Below are 25,036 nucleotides of genomic sequence, written 5' to 3' on the forward strand. Positions count from 1 at the left end.
ATCTAGACGGGTCTAGAGACTGCACCATCCTTGTCTCTTTTCACCATCAAAGAGGACTGGGTCAGGAACAAGTTTCTGTTCCCCTGAAAATTGTGCATTCCCTTCCTTGGCACCAATGTCCCATGGCAGGGCTTCTCAAACTAAGGGAATCCCCAGCATTTGGTTAAAACTGCAGTTCAGGGGTGGGGACCATGGAGGCTTGCTTGTTCATTTCACCCTCCCTGCACAGACTGTCCTCCCACTTAGAAATCACAGTCCTCTTACCCTCTACCTGCAGGGTCTTTCAAACCAGGACTGACCACGTGGTATCCTATGGGGTTGTCTCATTTTGCCAACTGGGTGGAGATACCAGGAGCAGTCTGAAGCTTCGTGCCTTACCCAGACTGTGGTCAACTTCACTTCTGCCTCTACCAAAACCAAAATGAAAGTGGGATGGGCAAGACCCATTGAGAAAAGGTTGAGGCTGGGCATTCCTTGCATCCTCAAAGTCAGGAAAGAGACTGAAAGTCTCAGAAGCCCCTCACAAATGAAACACTGTCACTTGGAAATTTTGATGCTTCAGTTCTAAAAAAAAAAAAAAAAAAAAAGTGATTCCAAATGGAATTGTTGAGAAATCTAAGATCTAACTTATTGGAAGTGAGTTAGCAAACTGCCCCATCCTAAGCTGGGCCTAGAGTAAGTTCTGTGCCCAGAGCATTTCTGAGATGCATGAGTTTCTGTCTGCCTCACTCTGAGGATGAGAACTCTGGCATCTGACACCCCACAGATGTTCATCTGGACTTTGGCAACACCTTACAGCCTTCCACAGGGGGGCCCAGCTGGCTTCTACAAACAACGTAACCTTTCCTTTAGCTATCTAACTGTTAAGTGACATCTGGGAACTCTTAGCTTTTTTTTCTGGCACAGAACTGTTGGGGCCACCCATGTGGATCCCCACAGCATCTCAGGCAAATTGGAGATGAAAGACAAGACTTGGTCCCTGACATGGCAGCAGGACCTCCCTGCAAATGGTCCCAGAGAAAATGACAAATTTCTCCAAATCATCCATTTCTCCAGTCTGGTAGACAGCCTTATGTCCCATGTGAGCATGGCACTTAGTCTGGGGCAACCTCAGGGGCCCCCCTGTCGGTGTTGTGCATTGCAGCACCCCACTTGCTTCTGTGGAATAGCTCAGAGGCTGAATAATAAGAGTACTTTTTTGTACTTAAAAAAAAAAAAAGCTAGCTCAGAGCTGGTCCAGTTGTCACCTGCCATAACCCCAGCTCTTCTGCATCCTCCTTCCCCCAGTGATAGAAATGACCAGGTAGAGGGCAAAGGGGGAGTCTGTGAGTCATGGCCTTTGTGGTAGGGCATATCTGAGATGGGAGGGAGTTGGGTGTGAGCTTCCAGAGCGTGGGGGAGAAGCTGACCTTCTATTCCCCGGTTCGACGTCTGCTTGGGCTGCCAGCCTATGGCGCTGCCGTCAGCCTATCTGAGCAGAAGCAAAGGGGAATGGGAAAAGCTGGCAGGACAGAGAGGCAGCAGGGTTATAGCTTGGTATGGGGGGAAAGCCACACATCAGGACTTGTTTCAGAATTGTACCAGCTGTGGGCCAAGCAGTCACTCGCGAGGTGGCTGGTTTGAGTTGTCTAGCCAGTAGTCTCCGGGAAAGTCTGCCGTGGGGCAGTAGCAGAGGCTGGGGTTGGGGAGAGGCACCCCTTCAGTGGAGCAGCTTCAGGATGTGGTGGAGGGAGAGGCGTGAAGGATGGACACCAGTGCCGCTCCTATGTAGATGCCCAGGACAGCACGTCAGTGCAGGGGGCCTGGGAAACAGCCCTTGGCATCTCTATGTTACCTACTTAACAGTTCCTTCCACGGTTCCCTGTCTCATCCGCTTTCCCTTTTTCTGTGCTTTTCTTTCTTCTTCCTTCTCTCTCTCTCTCTCCCTGGACTTTTGCTGGTATCTCTCTAAGAACATCAGGGTTGCAACCTTGGGGTCAAACGCAGGTTCTTCCTACTGGTCTCTGACAAGCAAGCGGGCTCTGGGAAGACTGAGTTGCATTCTTTTGTCACTTGGTAAAAAAAAAAAAAAAAAGGTAGGCACATTCTCCTAAGCATCCTGAGAAGCTGTCATGGTCTGGCCACCAAACTCATTTTAAACCATTTATACTTTCATTCTCAGGGTGCCGAGTCTCCTAAAGTTTCTGCCTTATTTGGGAACCCCCTTTCAGGCTGATTTAGTCCAGTGGGATCCCGGGAGTAAAAGGTTCTCGGATGCCGTTAGGTTAACAAACACGGACACAAAGCAGCCTTCAGGGTGGACAGGCGAAGTTGGCATGGAAGACGAATACAGTTTCTAACTTCCCGGTGGGAGACCCATGGGGAAGGCAGATGCCTGCGTCATGAAGCAAAGTTCAGGGTGTTAGAAATGGGAACCTAAAGAATTGACTTTTAGGAAAGACAAGGGCAAATCACCGGAGGTGCAGGGCTAAGTACATATGTTATAGTCCGGCGTGGGGGATTCAAACCCAGCCGTGGACTCCCGGCAGTCCCAGCTCTCCTCCCAGCGTCCTCCCTCCACTCCACACTGGGGCCCTCTCCCTGTCTGCCTCCCGGGGGTGTTATGAGGATCAAAGGAGAAGGTGGGTGTGGAAGGTGAAAGCACTCTCTAAATTGCTAAGTTGCTGAGAGCTGCCATTGTCATTGCTGTTTCTAATAAAGAACAGACCTAAAACAGGCCATGGTGGGAAACTGAGCCCAAGTAGAGACGGGAAGTTGGGCCAACTCCTGATTTTGGAGATTAGGGTTCACCCAACTGGTCCCGTGGTACCGTTTGTTCAAGGATGAGAATAGGTCAGCAGAGTCTTCGCTCTGAGCCACGATCACTGTTCTCACATTTGTTGACTTTCAGGAGATCCCTTGTCTGTGGCTTGTGAAAGAAGGATGGACAGGAACACGCACAGATAAAAGGAGCTCCGGCTGGCCTCGGGGACGGGCAGGGGATGCCAGGGGGTCTGAAGTCTTGACTGACGGCCCTGATGATTTTTTGAGGCCCTTTCTTGATCTGTGAGGGCATGATACAAGGAGAGAGGAGGGGACGGGCTCCTCTCCTTTGGTTTTGACCCAGGCCAGTGGGCCTGAGCCTTTGTGCTCGATCGTGGGTGCCTCCATTGCTCTCAGCCATTCGGGAGCCAGGCCCCAGTGACTCTTCCCAGACTCTTGATTTTTCTGCCTTCTCACTGTGTTTAGAGATCACCCACATGCTCGGTTAGACTCCCTGCGCACACAGCTTCAGAGTTGGGGCCCCCCCGCCCCTGCAAGGTGAGAGTCCTTCGTCCCTGCTGTGGTGTGAGGTGCTGGAGGATTCCTGACGTGTGTATGTGCACCGCCAGCCCTGAGCAAGAGTGGTTCCCAGCGCCGGCGGCTACTAGTTGTCTTTAAGCCATTTTAGTATTTCCACAAGCTTTAGTTTCTTCAGCAGAGTTCCCATTCGAGGGTTTTGTTAAAGTGCCTTTGTTATTTCTGAACTGGAAAAATAAAGAAGGCATGTGTTTAACCACTTATAAAGCTCTGATTCTAAACAACTGCCCAATGATGCCTTAGAATCCTGGGGGTGGGGTGGAGGGGGCTCGGAGGTCCCTGGGACAGCAGGGTCCAGTCAGGAAAGCGCAACTGCGCCAGGTGTTTTAAACAGAGGGGATTCAATAGCAGAATTCATCACGGCGGTGTTAGGGACAGAGACGCAAAATGCCAAAAGTCAGTCTAGCTGAAGATGAGTGACTGCTGGAAGCTGCTCCCCCCACCCCACCCCCCTGGGACGGGAGGACTGAGAGGGGGAGTGTTATACGCAACTAATGAGTCGTTGAACATTATATCAAAAATTAATGATGTACTCTATGTTGGCCAATTGAATAAAAAAAGAAAAAAGAAAGAAAGAAAGTGGCCCTACCCAGAGCTCATGACCGCTGCCTGAGCTGGAGCCCAGGATCCCACGCTCGCTAGAAGCACTCCTACCTACCTTCCAGAGGCCAGAACGGTCACCTGGCCACACCCACCTGCAAAGAGGCTGGGAGGTGTAGTCTGCTGAGTGGCTGGAAGGAAAGGGAACCGACCTACTGGCCAACTCATCTCTGCCATGTGGATAGAGGAGTCACCGTCAGGAGAGAACAGAAACCCTTCGGCAGCAACAGCCTCTAAGACCCTGTGCGTGCGTGTGCGCACACACACACACACACACACACGCCTGCCCTGCACAGTAAGGTGGGCGGATTGGAAAGCTGGGTTCCGCTAGCCCCCTCTGTTCCACTGCCCTTCCCTTCCCCTCGCTGGCGCTCTGCAGTGAGGCTAGCTGAATTCTGTGTGCTCTGTTTTCAGGGGGCCCTGGCCCAGCGCCAGCCCTGGTGGAAGAGCCAGCTGTTCGTCCGGGAGCCAGTGCTGTTTGGGACCTGGGATGGTGTGTTCACGTCTTGCATGATCAACATTTTTGGGGTTGTCCTTTTCTTGAGGACTGGCTGGCTGGTGGTGAGTGACAAGCTGGTGGCCCTGCAGTTTCTCGCGGGCCCGTGACATGGAAAGCCCTGTGCTCTTGGTCATTCCGCAGCTCAGGCGCCAGATTCCCGAACCACGGATGCTCCAGAGCACGAAACAAGAAGCAAGCACATGGCATAGTTAGCACTGCTATTTAAACGAGAATCCTGAGAACCTAGGCCTCAGACAAAGGCTCCGAGGGAAGCTTCACCATGGATTTCAGTTATAGGAACTCAGAAATAGAAATAGAGCACAGAAGTCAGGGCACATCATGGATGGAACTGGGGGTGGATCAGAGAAGGCAGACTGGTGGCAACTTTGCCTCCAGTTGGTGACCCTCTCCAGCTTTCCTGGTGTTCTTTAACTTGACTCGTGCCCTCTTGGTGGCACCAGGTCCTCCATCCACACGGTCACCTTCCCCTGCAACCACAGACCCCATGTGTAAGGCTGCACATAGCCGTGCTGGGTCAGAGGTGCGTGAGATGGGGGGGGGGGTGCAGTTTGCTTCTTCCATACAGAGAACAAAGGCCTCTTCTTTGTGTCTTCTGTGAAGGCATCTTGGGACCTTCCGAGCAGATATGTGTCCTGAGCAGGGGTCTGAGCCCTTCACACGGGGCCTTTTCCCTGGGACTTCTGTAAACTAAACAGGCTGCTCGAAACTAAGTGTAACCAGTCAGGAATTACGGACGAGCACCTGCTGTGTTCCAGGCTCTACTATGTGATTACAGAATAGAAGGCCCTGTTCCCCACCCTGGTGAGCGAACAGCCCTGCTGGGTAGATTTCACAGCAGGAATCCAAGTGACGTCTCAAGGCCGTGTGGGCTCCCTCAGGAGTCGAACAGGCTGTGAATGTATGGTTGCTAAGGGGTTCAGGAAAGTTTCCTGGAGGAGACATGGTTCCGCCAGGCTCTGGAAGGTGAGCTGGATTGCACGGGTGAAAGAGAAAGCAGGCCATTCAAAGTGTGGAATGTATTAGTCAGGGTTCTTCAGAGAAACAGAGCCAGTACCAATAGGAGACATATATCTGTAAGAGATATATAGGACATCCTATATATGATTGTGGGGTCTGGCGAGTCCTAGTGAGACTCAGGTAAGAACTGAGGTTGCAGGCTTGAGGCCAAAGAATTTCTGTGTTGCAGTCTGGCTACAGAATTCTTTCTTCTCTGAGAAACCTCAGTCTTTGCTGTTAAAACTTTCAACAGTTTGGACGAGGCCCACCCGCATTAGGGAGGGTAATCTCTTATATCTAAAGCCTACTGACTGTAAATGTTATTCACAGCAAAAATACATTTACAGCAATATCTAGACTGCTGTTTGATTAAACAAATGGTCACCATAGCCCATCCAAGTTGACACAGAAAATTAACCATCCCATGGGCAAATTCTGGGGGAGTAAAGGTGCACTGCAGAGGTGTATGTGGTTCTCAGCCTCTCAGGAGGCCTGGGTGTTGCCACACCTTCCTGAGCTCTTGCTCCACTCTGTACATAGGTCCTTAGCTCAGGGTTCAGCCTTAGTCATGGCCTGGGTGGGTCTGAATTTTTTTTTTTTTTTTTTTTAGCATATGGAAAGCTTAAAGTAGAATCAGCAACCTCCCTAGCATGGATGTTAAGAATTCAGGCCTCTTACATCCCTCCCAAACTTACAGGGGCTCCTGCTTACAAAAACCCAAAGTCTCCAGCTTGGACTCCTTGTCCTGCAGGCAGATTTAGGCATCTGGGATCCACCTCTGCTTTTGTCCCTTCCTAAAGGCCACCTCACTGCCCAGAACCTCTCCAGCCTGCGTCCAAGGGAGGCCCGTCAATCTGACTGCTGTGGCAGAGGAAGGCCCGGCCAGTGACAGCTGGGCCTCTGGTCTCTGCTTCATGCAGGGGGTAGTTATGGAATGGTAGAAAGAGAAAAAGTTAAGCTCTCTATTTTTTTTTAAGTATGCTCCACATCCCACGTGGGGCTCAAACTTACCACCCGGAGATCAAGAGTTGCACGCTCTACCGACTGAGCCAGACAGGCGCCCCTAAGCTCTCTATTTGGATTCTTAAGTCTTTAAGGGCCTCTTCTTAACCCTCCCACTGGGCTATTTTTTTTGAGAAATGGCTATCCAGAAATGTCGGTCCCATCCCCAAAGTGAAGGTACAAGTCGCGTTACATTTTCTATTGCTGCATAACACATGACTCCAATAACTAGTAGCATACGGCAAAAATGTGTATTATCTTATAGTTGCTGTGGTCCAGGGACCCAGCTGCAGCTTAGCCGGGTGCCTCTGGCTTGGGGTCTCTGCTGGGGATGCCGCCAGGCTGTCTGTCAGGGCCGCCATCCCACCTGAAGGCTCTGCCTCCGAGGATCTGCTTCCAAAATCACCTGCGGGGCTGTCGGCCCGTGGGCCTCTTCCTAGGGCTGCTTCCCTACCTGCAGCTGACTTCCCGGGGCTGAGCAACCTATGAGACAGCGTGCACCCAAGACGAGAGCCAGGGTCTTTTAATACCCTCATCTCAGAAGCGATTTCCCTTTACTTCTGCAGTGTTGAATTCATCCAAAGTGAGTCACCAGGTCCAACCCCAACTCGAGGGGAGGAGATTACACAGGGCATGCGCGCAAGGGGCTGGGGGGCTCGGGGGCGAGGCGGGTGGCCTGACTTGGAGGCTGCCTAGCACACAAATACATCGGCTTGCCCTGAAGTGATCTCTGTTTGTCGGCTCTGGCATTCATTTTACCTGAAAAATTGCATTTGATCCTGGAAAAAAAGGCAAATGTGAAATGGCAAAAATAAGATAGAACTTCTAGAAGGTGGCATAAAACTCGAGTCAGGAGACGTCATGCCAGATGATTTTCAAATCGACAATGTGAACCCTAAAGAATAATTTGGCAGCTCGCTTATGACTTGGAAAATGTTAAAGTGGCAGTTTTGGTATGAAAACTCAAAGATTGGTGCAGGATATCTTTTTTTTTTTTTTTTTTTTAAGATTTTGTTTGTTTATTTGAGATGAGAGAGAGCACAAGCTGGGGGCAGTGGGAGAGGGAGAAGCAGACTCGCTGCTGAGCAGGGAGCCTGATGTGGGGCTCGATCCCAGGATCCTGAGATCATGACCTGAGCCGAAGGCAGACACTTAACTGACTGAGCCACCCAGGTGCCCCACAGGATATCTTATTATCACATGCAAACAATTTGAAAGCATGAACAGAGAAAGAAAATAGTTATTCTATAATTTCATTAAAAAATATAAAATCCGCAAAAGAAGAAACTGAATAAAGGCTAATAAAACATCATCCCGCTCTCATGGCACTCCCAGCGCAGAGGTAAAGCTGGGCTAGGAAGCGGACCCAGTATGATAAGTACTGTGGTACTTCTAAGTACCTGGATACTTATAAGAGTACTGTAAGAGCCGGAGGAAGCCCCTCACTACTGAGCCTTAAGTGAAGCTGTCAAGGAGGTGGCGTGAGCAGGAAAGGCATGGTGAGGAAGAGCATGGGACTTCCGGCCAAGGCATGGGGATGAGGACTGGGGGGTGGAGAGGGGCGGATTAGGAGGGGCCTCGTGAGTGCCCTATTGGTGGTGGGGAGTCATTGAAGGGCTTGAAGCAAGGACGTTGTCCTTCATCTGGAATTTCTTCCAGGCCTCACTCTTGTGGACTGCCTCAGTCCTTTCCCGGTGCCTCACCTCTGCCCGGCTCTTCGTCCCCCACCCCTGTGGCAGCCCTGGGGGACTTGGGGGGAGGTGGTCAGTGCTCCTGGGAGGGCCTCCTGTCCTAAGCCCTGACCTTGCTGCTTGCTGTTCTGTTGCAGGGAAACACAGGAGTGCTCCTGGGCATGTTTCTGGTGTCCTTCGTCGTCCTAGTGGCCCTCATCACTGTGCTGTCTGGCGTCGGTGTCGGGGAGCAGTGTGGTGTTGGCAGCGGGGGCGTCTACGCGATGATCTCCTCGGTCCTCGGCGGGCAGACCGGAGGCACCGTTGGGCTGCTGTACGTGTTCGGACAGGTGAGCCTGGGCAGCTGGGGCAGGGGAGCTGGGCCCGGAGGCCATCAGCATGTGGGATCTGTTGCCTGGCTTGGCTGTTAGCCACCATCTTCTCATCCACATTCCCGTTGGATCTGGGGAGAGGCAAGGTGGGGCAGTTGCCCCCATTTTATAGAGGGGCAGATGGGGGCTCTGAGAGGAACTCAGAGAGCCTCGCCCTCTGTCCAGGGCCCTGACCCAGAGTCCGGTGCTCCTTCCTCCCCACCTCTGGTGCCTCGTGCAGTCCTGATTTGCCCTGGAATGCAGGGCCTGTGCTGGGACTGTTCTTGCTGCCTGTTCTAGGGAGGGGAGTGCAGAACAGTGGCCAGAGCCCACGTGGCAGCCAGGTAGCCCCATCCCTGGGGCACTTCCGTGCTGAAGAAGGGACATTTTACCTTCCTGACTTCCCTGGAAGCGGGCACTTCTCAGATGAGCTGGAGCTCTGGGCTCATTGATCGCTTGCTGGCCTTGTGGGGGAAGGCCAGCCGAGAGCCCCTGTGTGGGCGCCCTGTCTGAGAAGGGGGATCCTAACGGGGGAGGTGGTGTGGCGGGACGCGGGCTCTCAGAACACCGGGGAGCGGGGAGCAGGGAGAAGGGCGTGCGGAGGCTTATTTAGCTGAAACACAGGGGCGGTGACCTAATGCTGAGGACACAAAGCACAGGCTTTAAGAAGCGGCTCTTTGTCAGCACTTGTTGGCTTGAAAAAGGCTTTTATGTTGGTGCAAAGGGTGGTGGGTGGTTGAGAAAACAGTTTAAAGGAAAGAATTTGTCTAAGTAAGAGTACAAGAGTCTCCTCAAAGAAAGCATAGGTTTTATTTCTTTTATTTTTCTTTTTCAGCAGCAGGAACAGGGTATTTTAGCCTAAGTACATCTGATTCTCCAACAGCACAAAGGTGTGTGCGTGTGTGTGCGTGTGTGTGTGTGACATGCCTGGAAGGCAGAGAGATTGTCACTGCGCTCTTAAAAACCACTTGCCTTTTTACGCCTAGTAGTTTGGGAGGTGAGTGGTAAATGCCCAGTTTACTTTATTACCCTGGGGATTTGTCTATTGGATTTTTACTTCTGTGCTATCTCATAGGCAAGCAGGTTGTAGCCCCACTCTCTGGGGAGACCAGCTTGCCCGTGGTGGCAGCAGATGCCAGGACAGGGGACCAGCGGGAGGTGGGAGGGGGAGAGGGAGCTGGGATGTTGAGTGTTTTCCCTGTGCTGGCAGTTGCTGTTTGGGCCTTTGGGCCTTGGTCAGAAACACTGCGCCCCTGTGGTCAGCGTCCTCAGCATGCCTCTCCTTCGCCTGCAGCTGACCTTGGGCTGGGCTATCTGATCAGGGTGCGGGTGCTGCATAATCCCTTTTACATGCTATTGCATTCAGTTTGCTGGGGTTTTGTTGAGGAATTTGGCACATGTATTCATGAGGGATATTGGTCTGTAGTTTTCTTGTGATATCTTTGTCTAGTTTTGTATCATGATAAAGCTGGCCTAATAGAATGAGTTGGGAGGTGCTCCCTCCTCTTCTGTTTTTTGGGAAGAGTTTCTAAAGGATTGGTGTTAATCCTTCTTTAAATGTTTGGTAAAGTTTAGTGGTGAAACCATCTGGTCCCAGGCTTTTCTTTGTAGGAAGTTTTCTTTCTTTTTTTTTTTTTTTAAAGAGTTACTTATTTGAGAGAGAGAGAGAGAGAGTGCGTGAGAGCAGGGGAAGGGTGGAGGGAGAGGGAGAGGGAGACTCTCAAGCAGACGCCCTGCTGAGTGGGGAGCCCCATGAGATCATGACCTGAGCTGAAGTCAAGAGTTGGCCGCTTAACTGACTGAGCCACCCAGGCGCCCCTGTAGGAAGTTTTTGATAACTAATTCAATCTCTTTACTTACATAGGCATATTCCGATTTTCTATGTCTTCCTAAGTCAGTTTTGGTAGTTTGTGTCTAGGAATTTGTCCATTTCATCTCAGTTATATAATTTATTGGCATATAATTGTTCATAGATTCCTTATAATCCTTTTACTTTTTGTAAGATTCGTGGTAGTGTCTTTCCTTTCATTCCTGATTTTAATCATTTGAGACTTTTCTCCCTTTTTTTTAGTCAGGCTAGTTAAAAGCTTGACTGCAAAGAAACAATTTTTGGTTTTGTTGATTTTTCTATTGTTTTTCTGGCCCCCAATTTATTTCTGCTCCCGTCTTTATTATTTCCTTCCTCTTGCTTCCTTTCGGTTTAGTTTGCTCTTCTTTCTCCAGTTTCTTAAGGTAGAAGGTTAGGTCATTGATTCGAGATCCTTCTTCTTCTGGGTTGTGGCTGGGGTCTCTGAGGGTCCCTATTTGTGGTTCTTACTAACCTCTAACCTCCCCTCGTCAATCCAGGGCATGAATACATTCATTTTATTTATTTATTTTTATTATTTTTACATTCATTTATTTTTAATGATTGCCAGAGTAGATTGCATGTTTGCCCTAGAGCACGGCTCAGGAAACTTCTACCATAAAGGGCCAGATAGTAAATACTTTAGTTTTTATGAGCCATACATCTCTGTCACAACTGTTCAATTCTGCTATTGTAGTTCAAAAGGGAAGGGTGGAGGGAGAGGGAGAGGGAGACTCTCAAGCCTTAGACAGTAAGAAAAACTGGGCATAGCTGTGTTCCAATAAAACTTTATTCCCCAAACAGGCAGCAAGCAGGATTTGTCCAGCAGGTTAAAGTTTGCTAAACCGTTGCTTTAGGCGTAACAATTTAGAAGAGATGGGGCGCCTGGCTGGCTCAGTCGGTAGTGCTTGTGACTCTTGATCTCAGGGTTGTGGGTTTGAGCCCCACGTTGGGTGTGGAGATTACTTAAAAATAAAACCTTTAAAAAAAAATTTAGAAGATACAAATGCTTAAAATAATTATTTTTAAAGCTTACAGAATCTTTTCATTGCCCCGCATCCTCCCAAATCCTCCTCTTCATCTATCTGAGGTATTGGTGGCTGGCCTGCCGGGTGTAAGACCCCTTGGCTAGCAGGGGAAACGGACCTGGAGCCCCTCCTTACTTGCTGTCCTTCTCACTTTTGTGGGCCTGAGCGCTTCTTTGGGGTTGCTTACCCTGGATACCAAAATGGACAGCTTTAGCCTGCACCGCTTGTCTAAAAGCATTGATTACTGGCTTCCAGGCTCTGTGCTGGGTTCTGTGCACAAACAGTGGAGAACCAGAGAACTCTCCAGACCCCGTAGAGGCTGGAGTTTTGTTTTGGGAGTTAAAATGGAAGTCAAGCAGCTCGAACCTTAAAGAAGGATTTCGTGTCAGAAGGGGAGGGTGTGGAGGGCAGCTCTGGTCTGCCGGGTAGGTACCCAGAGATGAAAAGCCAAATGCCCTTGATTGTGAAGGTGCAGTTGTGGTATCCCAAATACCTTGGAATGGAGGTGTTCCACCCTGAAAGAAGGGCACATTCTCTCTGTGAAATGATGGGTGACGCCCCCTGCTCCCTGCGGCAGAGGGTTAGAAGTTTCTCCGCAGAGAATGAAAAGGGGAAAGGGATGTCTGTGGTTATGAACTTTAAAAGGTGATAAAAATACTTAAAAAATATAACAAACTCTGAGGGTGTTTATACATTAAACAAGTCAACAGGGATGTTTTCCAATGAAGTGGAGTATTCGTGGTTAGAAGAGAGGGTGGCTGGGCTGCTCTGGGGAGGGCCTGCCGTGCTGTTGTCCACACCCCTGCGGGGTACGGTGTCAAGCTCACAAGCGGTGTTGGGGGAGCCTTGCATCCTAGACGCACAGTGCTCTCTGCACCCAAGTGTAGTGTTTGCATATACAAAACAGTACTCTTCATATGTTTGTTTTTATTTTTCCTTTATAAAATTCTTTCATGGGGCACCTGGGTGGCTCAGTAAGTTAAGTGTCTGCCCTCCGCTCAGGTCATGATCCTGGGGTCCTGGGATCGAGTCTTGCCTCAGGCTCCCTGCTCAGTGGGGAGCCTGCTTCTCCCTCTCCCTCTGCCCCTCCCCCTGCTTGTGCTCGATCTCTCTCTCTCTCAAATAAATAAATAAAATAAAATAAAATAAAATTCTTTTAAAGTTACAAAATGATGTTCATTGTAACCAGTCAACCTACTGGAGATAATGTAAAGAGAAAGGTCATTTCCCTCCCCATCCTGAGTTAACCAGTGTGAACACCTATCCTCCTCTTCCATCACTTTCCCTGTGCTCATGTATATGAATTTATGATTGTTGAAGTGCTTGCTTGTTTTTACAAACATGGGGACAGAGTTCATACTCTATTCCATGGCTTGTATTTCTCACTTAACAGTAATTCATAGTTATTCCTCAAGGTCAATCTTTATTTTTTTTAATTTAAATTCAATTAGCCAACATATAGTACATCATTAGTTTCAGATGTAGTGTTCAGTGATTCATCAGTTGCACATAACACCCAGTGCTCATCATATCACAGGCCCTCCTTAATGCCCATCATCCGGTTACCCCATTCCCCCAACCCCCTCCCTTCCGCAACCCTCAGTTTGTTTCCCAGCTTAGCATTGCATAATATGAATGTACCATAATTCATGGCACATTCATCTTCTCTATTCATGCTTTTACTCTCTCTTCTGTAAGAGTAGGTGTATTTCTTTTCTCATTGCTAAAAATCTGTATTTTTTTCATTTTTTCTTTTCTTAATCAGATTGCCAGGTGTTTATGTATTTTATTTATCTCTTAAAGGATTAGCTTTTATTTTTACTTTTTTTTAAGGATTTTATTTTTAAGTAATCTCTATGCCCAGCATAGGGCTCAAACTCATGACGCTGAGATCAAGAGTTGCACGCTCTACCTACTGAGCCAGCCAGACACTCCTTAAAGGATCAGCTTTTATTCTCTGTATCCTTTCTTTGCTATTTCATATTTCCTTTTATTAAATACCTCCTCTTACTATCTTTTATTTATATTGATCTTTTTTATCACATCTGAAGTTAAGTATTTTATTTTTTTCTGCCTTTTTCAACTAATAGAAATATTTAGGGTTATACTTTGTTTTTTCCCTTCTGAATGCAGGATTAGTGTGCCTCTCAAGTTTTAGAATACAGTATTCTCCTTTTCATTACTTTCTAGATAATTTGAAATTTAAAAAACTTCTTATTTTGTCAACATGGTTCAAATTTATTTCTATTATATTTTTCCCCCTTGTTGATTTGGAAGTTCTACTTTGCTTTTTGATCTGAGAATAGTCATAGTCCACCCTTAGAAAAGCCGTAATTATACTTTTCCTGTAGTTCCCAAACAAGGAGCCTTGCTTACTATGTTCCTCCACCTAGCAAATATGAAATCTCTGTAACACTTTTACTTACCCAGATTCCATCAATACCCTTACCTCTTATCCCCAGGCTCTTAGATTTTGAGAAGACAATTTAATTTGGGGCTGTTACTGTTTTCCCTCAAAGTAAGTCTCTTTGGTTTAAGAATCCTTACTTACAAGTTACTTTGCAAATTTCCAGTGACATTACTGTCATGTATTTAGCATTAGCAAAATATTTTTTTAAAGATTTATTTATTTTAGAGAGAGAGTGAGAGAGAGAACGCAGGAGGGGCAGAGGGAGAGGGAGAGAGAATCTCAAGTCGACTCTGCACAGAGTGCAGAGCCGGATGCGGGGCTTGATCCCACAACCCTGAGATTATGATGACCTGAGCCGAAACCAAGAGTCGGACGCTTAACTGACTGTACCACCCAGGCTCCCCAAGCGTTAGCAAAGTATTTTATGAAATTCATGGCTAACTACTGTTTCCTCTTGTTCAGTAGCTAATAACAATAGAGTAAGAATGATAATGCCAATAGCTAGTATCTCTATAACTCCAACTATGAGCCAGATATAGTCCTAGGACCTTACATGAATTATATATATATAATTATAAATAATCCTCACAATAACCTTTGAAGCAGGTACTGTTATTATTTGTGTTTCACAGATGAAGAAATGAAGCACAGAGAGCTTAAAACACTTTCCCAAGCCCCACAACTAGGACTGGGAGCCACAGGGTCAGGCCCTCATCAGCTCTCACAGTCCATGCCCTTTCCCACAGCCTCCAGAGGGCTTTTCTGGTTGTTTTGTTCCTGGCCACTTTGGGCTAAAAAGTGATTTCACATGGAAACCTGAGAGAGGATACCCTCTACTGGAGCTACTGGAAACAAAAGGCGGGCTTTAGTGCTTGGCCCACTTCCTGGGAGCAAATTCTGTGTTCACCAGTTAGGAAAGCCAACAGTCGGTTGGGAAGCTCCAGGTGTAAATGGTTGCATTCAAGTCCTGGTGTCACCTCTGCATGTTCGAGACCTCAGACACCTGGGAAGGGGATGATCGTCCCTGCATTGTTATCATTTGGTTTTTCAACTCTCATATATCTGACCATGAGGGGTCCTGTTGGCCACATACTGATGGAATAGCATCGTTATCGCCAGCACGCTCTTGGTATTTAGTCAAGGGTAAGTTTGAGTCGTGAGGTGAAGGCAGGAAAACATACAAGTCTCTCTCTCATCTCCCTCTCAGGGCTGACTGTCTTTCTCCTACATTTATTGGGCTTCCCCCCTCACCCATATATAGCCAGAAATGCCTCCTGTAAGTTTGGGGAACACGGACGATGATGATATGTCTAGTTGCAGAATGAGCTGATCTTATTGAAGAATGGGGCCTCCTTTGTGAGTGTCTCTCCAGTATGGAAATTACATCGCCCTTCTGGTCTTAACCTAAAAGAGCTGGAAATTAATGGTGCCTGCTTCCCAGAACACTTTTCATACAGTCAACATATCACAAAGTATTTATTGAATGCTTGCAACATAGTTAGGAAATGCAGGGGCTTTGAAGAAGTGTAATCAGCATAGAAATTTTTGTTTTTTAGAATGTTTGCATTCTTGGTGGCTTGGGGTAGGGGACAGACTTAAATGCATGAAGTAAGAATAGACTATGGAACCAGATAATTAATTGCATGGTACTGGCAGTAAGCATAATATTTATTCAGAAAAAAGGGATGAGGAAAGGCTTCATGAAGAAGGAGGAACATGACTGAGGCCAGAGAGGAATTTGTCGCCTGAGAGAACAATGGGAGCAGAGCACAGTGATGACCATGACCCCCTGGCCTGGGGGATGGGGGAGGATCAAACCTGACAGAGAGAAGGGGCCTGAGGAATTATGGAGCGTGAGGTTGGTGTTACTCTCAAAGATTTATTTGAAATTGAGTTTTAAATATTTTTTTTAAAAGGTAAAATCATGACTTTCAGGCAAATAAAAATATACACATGCCAAAGATTTTATTTGACTCATTAATTAATGGAGGAGCCCGTAAGATGTTAAAGAGCATTTGAGAAGCTAGGTATTGATTACCTAGTTCCTGGTTAAGCAATTTCATAAATAAGTGTAAGGATTGAATTGCTGAACGAAACTGGTTAATGTCTTACAAGATAACAAACCTGAATGTTTTGGGTTATCTGTTCTACTGGATGGAAGTTATTTGCATCTCTGGTGGAAAGAAATCTATAAATTGACAATAACTTCACAAAGTCTGGGACGTTTAACACGTTTAATCAGTAGGAAACAATGAGTAGAACTAAGTACATTCACCTAGATAGTCCTTGTGTAGCCTTTGTTCCAGATGACATTGAAAGGATGTGCTGCTCACTTTTTTTTCTTATTCTAAGTTTTAGGTAATTAAAAAAAAAATAATAGTGACCTACAAAGAAATGGAGGAAAAAACTGGGGTTTGCTTCAGTGCCTTTCTAAGGCCCTGAGATGGGACCCCCTGTGTGCTTCTGTTCTCTGTTTAGCTTTTTTTTTTTTTTTTTAAGATTTTATTTATTCATTTGAAAGAGAAAGTGCATGAGCAGGGATGGGGTGGGGGGCAGAGGCAGAGGGAGAAGCAGGCTCCCCGCTGAGCAGGGAGCCCGATGCGGGGCTCGATCCCAGGACCCTGGGATCATGACCTGAGCCGAAGGCAGACGGTTAACGACTGAGCCCCCCAGGCGCCCCTCTGTTTGGCTCTTGAATAACTCCGACAGAGAAGTTCCAAGTGCTCTTTGGCCCAGGGCCCCTTCTCCTTCCTCCTGTGATCTTCTCATCATAGTTACCACTGACTGGCGTTCGTGCTCCCCTCAGGAGGATGGGAGAGACGTAGATGAGAAGAAATGGGGGCCCGAGGCAGGGGTCATGGGCAGGAAGGGCTCACTGAACCCTCATGGTGGCTCCCAGGTGCTGAGCCCTGACAGGGGTGAGTGGGGCCCCCGTGCCGGGCAGCTCTGACCTGTGGGCTCCGGATGCTCTATTCTCCTGCCAACGCGAATGGTCTGTCAGTGTGTCGCAGGTGCCATGTACATCACCGGCTTTGCTGAGTCCATCTCTGATTTGCTGAGCCTCAGGAGTATCTGGGCAGTGCGAGGAATTTCAGTCGTGGTGCTTCTGGCCTTGCTGGGGATTAACCTAGCAGGTGTCAAATGGATGATCCGCCTCCAGCTGTTGCTGCTCTTCCTGCTGGCTGTGTCCACACTGGACTTCGTGGTGGGCTCTTTCACGCATCTGGACCCGGGTAAGACTTCCAGGGGTCTGCACTGCTCTCCAGGCGTTCATAGGGGTGGGTTTACAAGGCTACCCCCCAATGAGCATTGCTTACAGGAGCGTTCTGTTCCTGGAGCGGGTGAGTGGGCGGGTCCTGGCTGCAAAGGCCTGAAAGCCCCTCCTCGCATAGGCATTTGCACTTAGCACATTGTCCATGTTGCTTTTTATTTTCTTTCTGTTAAAAAAAAAAAAAAAAAAAAAAAACCCACAAGAACGTTTAGCTAAAACAAAGAATAAAGTGGGACTGGACTAGATAAAGGTTAAATTCCTAACAGTGACGGGGAGAGTGGTAGGAAATGGATCTGGAAGTAGGGAATAAAATAGATTTTAATTTCGTGTGTCATATTGTATTTCTTTTTTTTTTTAAAGGATGCAAATATAACAAATGTTAACAATTGTCATTTGTGGGAGATGGGGGCAGATATGGGTTGATTACCTACAGTTTTTTTTGTAGCAGATTTTTTCCAAAATAAAAATATGAATCCATTAACTGAGCTAAAGAAGGGGAATAAACAACAGGCACACTGTGCACTGTTCGGAAATGGTGTTTTATGTTGGTAACGAATGGATCCCTGTTTAACCCTGAGTTTTCCTGGGCTTGGATGGTGCTTGGCAACTCTAAGCCTAAATCCTTGCACTTTGAGTAGGATGCTGTTATCCAGAGCATCTGTAACTTTGTAGCTTTGTGATCTGGGTTGGTTTGGCATCTGAAGTCTTTGTTCCTCTCCAGATTACAGGGCTGGTCGTAGGGTGCCGGAGAAAAAAGATAACTGCCTGATATTTCCCACCTCGGGGACTCTGGCTTTTTATGGTGTCTGCATTGGAAAGGGAAAGGGAAATGGGGCCATCCTCTGGGTTAGAAAAGAAAAAAAAAAGACCCACAGCACAAGCATCTCTAATGGTGGGAGCACTTGCCTTTTTTTTTTTAATAAAGATTTTTATTTATTTATTGAGAAAGATAGTGATAGAGAGCATGAGAGGCGGAGAGACAGAGGGAGAAGCAGGGAGCCCGATGCAGAACTCGATCCCGGGACTCCAGGATCATGACCTGAGCCGAAGGCAGTCGCTTAACCAACTGAGCCACCCAGGCGTCCCGGGAGCACTTGCTTTTGTGCCAGGCCTTGTGCGGAGCCCCCGTGACTTACCACGTGTCATCCTTATCATAACCCCATGAGAGAAGAACAGTGATTCCCATTTTACAGATGAGGAAACTGGGGGTTATACCATTCGTGGTGATGCAGGGCAGAGCTGGGAATGAAACTGGATCTATTCAACTCTACGGCTACGCCCTTTCTGAGCTGGGAAGCGGTGCCTGTCTTCACACTCCCAGCTGTCTTCTTGTGATCGTAGCTCTGCTTTCCCCCACGAAGGCTGCCCGACATGTGTTCTAAACACCCTCGTCTTTCGTAAGAAACAGTGGTTGCAGGACATTCAGAATTCAGTTGGTACACACTACTCAGGCCTCACTAGTTTTTCATAGCTTAAAATTCTTCTGTTGGAAACTCGTCACTCCCCTGAGCTCCCCGAGTGCCCCCTACACTCTGGCATCCTGATCCCTCTCCCAGAACCTCCAGACTGCCCAGGACACAGCATCTGAAGGGTTAACCCTTGTGCAGGAGGGGTGCCCCCAGGACCCGCTCCAATGCTAAGGGCCAGTCAGTGCAGTGTCCAAACCATCCCTTGGCTCCTGGGCCTTGCAGCTTGCTAAACATTTGGAGTATCTCCATTGGAGGGGAGGAGTGATTTGTTTCCTGGCTTTGCACCAAATGTAGAGACAAGCCCACATCCGGAGGGAGACCTGCTGGCTGCTTGGCTGTCAAACTAACTGTCAGTGGAGGCGAGGGAGTCTACCTCAGTCCCCCATTCCTGGGTGCTTTCTCCCCCCATCCGCGTGGTTGCTGAAAGAGCATAACTCATTAAATTGCAGGGTGATACTCCTGGCCTCTTTGAAACCTCGCTAGGCTGATGTGTTTCCTTCTCGTTTAGAAGCTATCTTGGCTGCTCTCCTGTTACTCCAAGTATTTCTCCTTCTTTCTGGTCAGTACATTAGCAGGGTGTAGTGTGAAGTGAAATGTATTTTCAATCATTTCCATGGCAACTGGCCCCTCTCGGATCTGTTTTTGGTATCACTGATGTTTTATATGTGCTACTTTCTTTGCAGTTAAAAATCCAAACTAAAACTAGACCATAAACCTTCAGAATGGATTTAGCAGAATGATTTCAGCTCTTTGGAAAAATGACATGCAAACAGACTGTCTTTTTTCCATTGGATATTCTTTTCTGCTTTGTTGAAGATTAGTTGACCATAGAGCTGAGGGTCCATTTCTGGGTTCTCTATTCTGTTCCATTTGAAAAAAGGTTGGAAAAAGGACTGGAAGGAACTATGCCTAAGTGTCAACACAGACTGTCTTTCTGCTGAGATAATGGGTGGCTGTGTTATTTTATTTCTACTTTTCTGTCAGTTGATTAGCGCTGCTTAAAAAAATGAATAAACTGTATTTTGTAGAGCAGTTTTAGGTTTATAGAAAATGGAGCAGATGGTGCAGAGTTTCCCATGTCTTTCCCCGCTCCTATTAACATCTTGCATTCCTGTGGCATGTTCATTACAGGTGGGGAACCAATACTGATAGCTTAGTATTGCCTAAGTCCATGGTTTAGATTAGGATCCACCCTGCGTGTTGTGCAGTGCTGTGAGCGCTTGCAAATAATAATGACGTGTATCCACCATTACAGTATCATACAGAACAGCTTAATGCGCCAGAACTCCTGTGCTCCGCTTATTCACACACCCCACCCCCCCGCCCACCGAACTCTTGACAACCACCGATCTTCTTGCTCTCTCTCTTGTTTTGCCTTTTCTAGACCATCACAGTTGGAATCATACAGTATGTAGCCTTTTCAGACTGGCTCCTTTCACTAAGCAGTATGCATGCAAGGTGACTTGATAGCTTATTTTTTTTGTAGCTGGCTTCTTTTATTTAGCATAATGTTTTTGTTTTTTAAATTTTGTTTTCTTCTGGAGGGTGGGTGGATGGGTTAGCCTGGTGATGGGTATTAAAGAGGGCACATTCTGCATGGAGCACTGGGTGTTATACGCAAACAATGAATCATGGAACACTACATCAAAAAGTAATGATGTAATATATGGTGAGTAACAGAAGATAATAAAAAAATTTTTATTTACTTCTTATTTATTTGTTTATTTATTTAATTTAAATGCAACTAATTAACATATAAGTATTATTGGTTTCTGAGGTAGAAGTCAGTGATTCATCAGTCTTATATAACACCCAGTGCTCTTTATATTACATGCCCTCCTTAATGTCCATCACCCAGTTAACCCATCCCTCCACCCCTTCCCCTCCAGCAACCCTCAGTTTGTTTCCTATGATTAAGAGTCTCTTATGGCTTGTCTCCCACTCTGATTTCATCTTGTTTGATTTTTTCCGCTCTTCTCTGCTCCTCTGTTTTGTTTCTTAAATTCCATATATGAGTGAGATCATATGATAATTGTCTTTCTCAGATTGACTTATTTCACTTAGCATAATACCCTCTAGTTCCATCATGTCATTGCAAATGGCAAGATTTCATTTTTCTGATGGCTGAGTAATATCCCAGTGTGTGTGTGTGTGTGCATATGTGTGTGTATACACACACACATATGCACACCACATCTTCTTTATCCATTCATCGGTCGATGGACATCTGAGCTCTTTCTGTAGTTTGGCTATTGTGGACATTATTGCTATAAACATTGGGGTGCTGGTGCCCCTTCAGATCACTACATTTATATCTTGGGGTACATATCCAGTAGTGCAATTGCTGGGTCATAGGGTAGCTCTATTTTCAACTTTTTGAAGAACCTCCGTACTGTTTTTCAGAGTGGCTGCACCAGCTTGCATTCCCACCAACAGTGTAAGAGGGTTCCCCTTTCTCCACATCTTCGTCAACATCTGTCATTTCCTGACTTGTTAATTTTAGCCGTTCTGACTGGTGTGAGGTGGTATTTCATTGTGGTTTTGATTTGTATTTCGCTGATGCCGAGTGATGTTGAGCATTTTTTCATGTGTCTGTTGGCCACTTGTATATCTTCTTTGGAGAAATGTCTGTTCATGTCTTTTGCCCATTTCTTGATTGGATTATTTGTTCTTTGGGTGTTGAGTTTGATAAGTTCTTTATGGATTTTGGATACTAGCCCTTTATCTGATAAGACATTTGAAAATATATTCTCCCATTCTGTTGGTTGTCTTTTGGTTTTGTCAACTGCTTCCTTTGATGAAGTTCCAGTAGTTCATTTTTACCCTTGTTTCCCTTGCCTTTGGTGATGTATCTAGCAAGAAGTTGCTGAGGCCGAGGTCGAAGAGGTTGCTGCCTGTGTTCTCCTCTAGGATTTTGATAGACTCCTGTCTCACATTTAGGGCTTTCATCCATTTTGAGTCTCTTTTTGTGTATGGTGTAAGGAAATGGTCCAGTTTCATTCTTCTGCATGTGGCTGTCCAATTTTCCCAACACCATTTGTTGAAGAGACTGTCTTTTTTCCATTGGACATTCTTTCCTGCTTTGTCGAAGATTAGTTGACCATAGAGTTGAGGGTCCATTTCTGGGCTCTCTGTTCTGTTCCATTGATCTATGTGTCTGTTTTTGTGCCAGTACCATACTGTCTTGATGATTACAGCTTTGTAATAGAACTTGAAGTCTGGAATTGTGATGCCACCAGTTTTGGTTTTCTTTTTCAGCATTCCTTTGGCTGTTTGGGATCTTTTCTGGTTCCATACAAATTTTAGGATTATTTGTTCCAGCTCTGTGAAAAAAGTTGATGGTACTTTGATAAGGATTGCACTGAATGTGTAGATTGCTCTAGGTAGCATAGACATTTTCACAATGTTTATTCTTCCAATTCATGAGCATGGAACATTTTCCATTTCTTTGTGTCTTCCTCAATTTCTTTCATGAGTGTTCAATAGTTTTCTGAATATAGATCCTTTGCCTCTTTGGTTAGGTTTATTCCTAGGTATCTTGTGGTTTTGGGGGCAACTGTAAATATGATCAACTCTTTAATTTCTCTTTTTCTGTCTCGTTGTTGGTGTATAGAAATGCAACTGATTTCTGTGCATTGATTTTATATCCTGCCATTTTGCTGAGTTATTATATGAATTCTAGCAATTTTGGGTTGGAGTCTTTTGGGTTTTCCACATAGAGTATCACGTCATCTGCAAAAAGTGAGAGTTTGACTTCTTTGCCAATTCAAATGCCTTTTATTTCTTTTTGTTGTCTGATTGCTGAGGCTAGGACTTCTAGTACTGTGTTGAATAGCAGTGGTGTTGGTGGACATCCCTGCTGTGTTCCTGACCTTAGGAGAAATGCTCTCAGTTTTTCCTCATTGAGAATGATATTTGCTGTGGGTTTTTCATAGATGGCTTTTATGATATTGAGGTATGTACTCTCTATCCCTACGCTGTGAAGAGTTTTGATCAAGAAAGGATGCTGTACTTCGTCAAATGCTTTTCCTGAATCTATTGAAAGGTTCATATGGTTCTTTTTCTTTCTTTTATTAATGTATTGCATCACATTGCTTGATTTGCAGATGTTGAACCAACCTTGCAGCCCAGGGATAAATCCCAGTTGGTTATGGTGAATAATCCTTTTAATGTACTGTTGGATCCTATTGGCTAGTATTTTGGTGAGAATTTTTGCATCCATGTTCTTCAGGGATATTGGTCTGTACTTCTCCCTGTTGGTGGGGTCTTTTTCTGGTTTTGGAATCAAGGTAACGCTGGCCCCATAGAAAGAGTTTGGAAGTTTTCAGCTCATATCTTATTATCACTGGATAATATTTTATTGTGTAATGTAACTCAGGTTTGTTTTTTTTTTTTTGTATTCATTCATCTAAATAAAGGACATTTTGGTTGCTTCCAGTTTTTGGCAATTATGAATAAAACTTGTGTAAACATTTGTGTGCAGGTTTTGTGAAGATTTAACTTTTTAACCCATTTGAATAAATACCTTTCTAAGAAACTGCCAAACTGCCTTCCAAAGCAGCTGTGCCATGTTGTATTCCCACCAGCAACTAATGAGAGTTCCTGTTGCTCCACATCCTCGCCAGTGTTGGCTGTTGTCAGTTTCTTGGATACTAGCCACTCTAATATGTATCTTTAAGAGTAGCATTTCCTTGTTTTAATTTGCAATTCAATAATCACATATGATAGTATGCATCTTTTCATATGTTTGTTTGATATCTGCAGATCATCTTCGGTGAGGTGTCTGTTCAGGTCTGTTGACCATTTTTTAACCTGGTTGTTTTCTTATTGTTGAGTTTTAAGAATTCTTTGTATATTTTGGACACAAGCCCTTTATCAATAGAGGTCTTGCAAATACTGCCTCCCAGCCTGTGGCTTGTCCTTTTATTCTTTTAACAGTGTCTTTTGCAGAGCCGAAGTTTTTAATTGTAATGAAATCTAACATCATTATTGTTCTTTCATGGATCATGCTTTTGGTGTTGTACCCAAAAAACTCATTATTAAGCCAAAGGTCATGTAGAATTTCTCCTATGTTGTCTTCTAGACATTTTATAGTTTTGTGTTTTACATTGAAGTCTATGATCCATTTCCAGTCCATTTTTGTGAAGGATGTAAGGTCAGTGTCCAGATTTATTTTTGCCTGTGGTTGTCCTGTTGTTGCATCATTTGTTGAAAAGAGTGCATTCATTGCCTTTGCTCCTTTGTCAAAATCCATTGACTATACTTGTGTGTGTCTATTTCTGGGGTCCCCGCTCTGTTCTAGAGCTCTGTTTGTCTTGGTTACCGTCGCTTTCTAATGAGTGCTGAGGTGGTGTGGTGGCAGGCCTGCAACTCTGTCCTTTGTCATTAGTGTTACTTTTAAAATCAGGGAAAGAATGTTTTAAAAATACACTTAAGCCTCACTTTATTTCTATCCCTTTATTTAGATATAAAAGACTAAAGAAATCTAAACAGGCCTGGAATGTATAAAGTAAAAATGTGGAAAGTAAGAAAACAAAGTTTCCTCCTTCACTTCGTTTTCACACTTCTACCCTCCCCAGGGAGCTTGGTGCAGGCATTAGCTAGCTACTGCTCTGGAGCAAATCACCCCAAAATGTAGTGGCACAAAACAACAGTAAACAGGTACTATTTCTTGCCTTTTCTGTGGGCCAGGGATTTCGGTATGGCGTGGCTGGTGGTCATAGTGCTGGGTTTGTCGTGAGGTTCAGTCACATGTCAGCAGGGGCTACAGCCGTCTGAAGGCTGGACAGGGGCTGGAGAAGCTGGCTGGCGAGCCAGGCGGTGGTGGTTGGTGGGAAGCCTCCATCCCTCTCCATGCAGTTTTTTCCCCGAGAGCTGCTTACCTGTCCCCAAGTCATGCAGTGGCTGGCCTCCCTGAGAGCAAACAATCAGAGAGCACGTGCTCTATCCTTCACATGATCTAGCTTCAGAAGTCACGTAGCCACGCTTCTGTCACAATCTCTTTGTTAGGAGTGAGTCACTTAGTCCGGCACTCATTTAAAGAATTTGAAGACACATTTTTAAGCTGCAACAGTTAATTTTAAAATCAGAAAAAAATTTTAATACTTAAATGAAATTATATTTCCCCTTTATTTCAGAGACAAAACGTTTAATATTATAAGAATTAAAAAAAAATACGGAAATATAAAATAAAAAGTGAAAGTGCCCTCCCTTACTCTATTCTCCTGCTCCTATTCCCCAGAGGGAGAATGGTAAATACCTTTCCAGTATATTTTCTACACACATACAAGTACATGTGCACATACATAAACACATACAACATAGTTTTTTGTAAAAATGTAATTAGATTCTATTGTTTTGCTCTTCTTCCTCTCCCACTCAATGATATATCATGGGCATCCTGTGATGTCAGTACATTTAGGATTCCCTCATTCTTTTTGATACCTACATAATATTCCATATTACAAATCTAAAATACTTTATATTTATTTATTTATTTTATTTATTTATTTAT

General features: G+C 45.7%; 1 protein-coding gene across 1 annotated transcript in view; it reads left to right on the forward strand.

Annotated features, from left to right (window-relative positions):
* Positions 1-2,602: 2,602 nt before the first annotated feature.
* SLC12A8 (solute carrier family 12 member 8) overlaps positions 2,603-25,036 on the forward strand; it is a 124,579-nt gene continuing 102,145 nt past the window's right edge. The window contains exons 1-4 of the mRNA XM_034990787.1: positions 2,603-2,621; positions 4,178-4,500; positions 8,286-8,477; positions 16,784-17,015. Of these exons, the coding sequence (XP_034846678.1) occupies positions 2,603-2,621; positions 4,178-4,500; positions 8,286-8,477; positions 16,784-17,015 (766 nt within the window). The remainder of the gene's footprint in view (positions 2,622-4,177; positions 4,501-8,285; positions 8,478-16,783; positions 17,016-25,036) is intronic.

Source organism: Mirounga leonina, unplaced genomic scaffold (assembly GCF_011800145.1).
Source record: "Mirounga leonina isolate KUSES-001 unplaced genomic scaffold, KU_Mleo_1.0 Mir_115, whole genome shotgun sequence".
Taxonomy (NCBI): Eukaryota; Metazoa; Chordata; class Mammalia; order Carnivora; family Phocidae; genus Mirounga; species Mirounga leonina.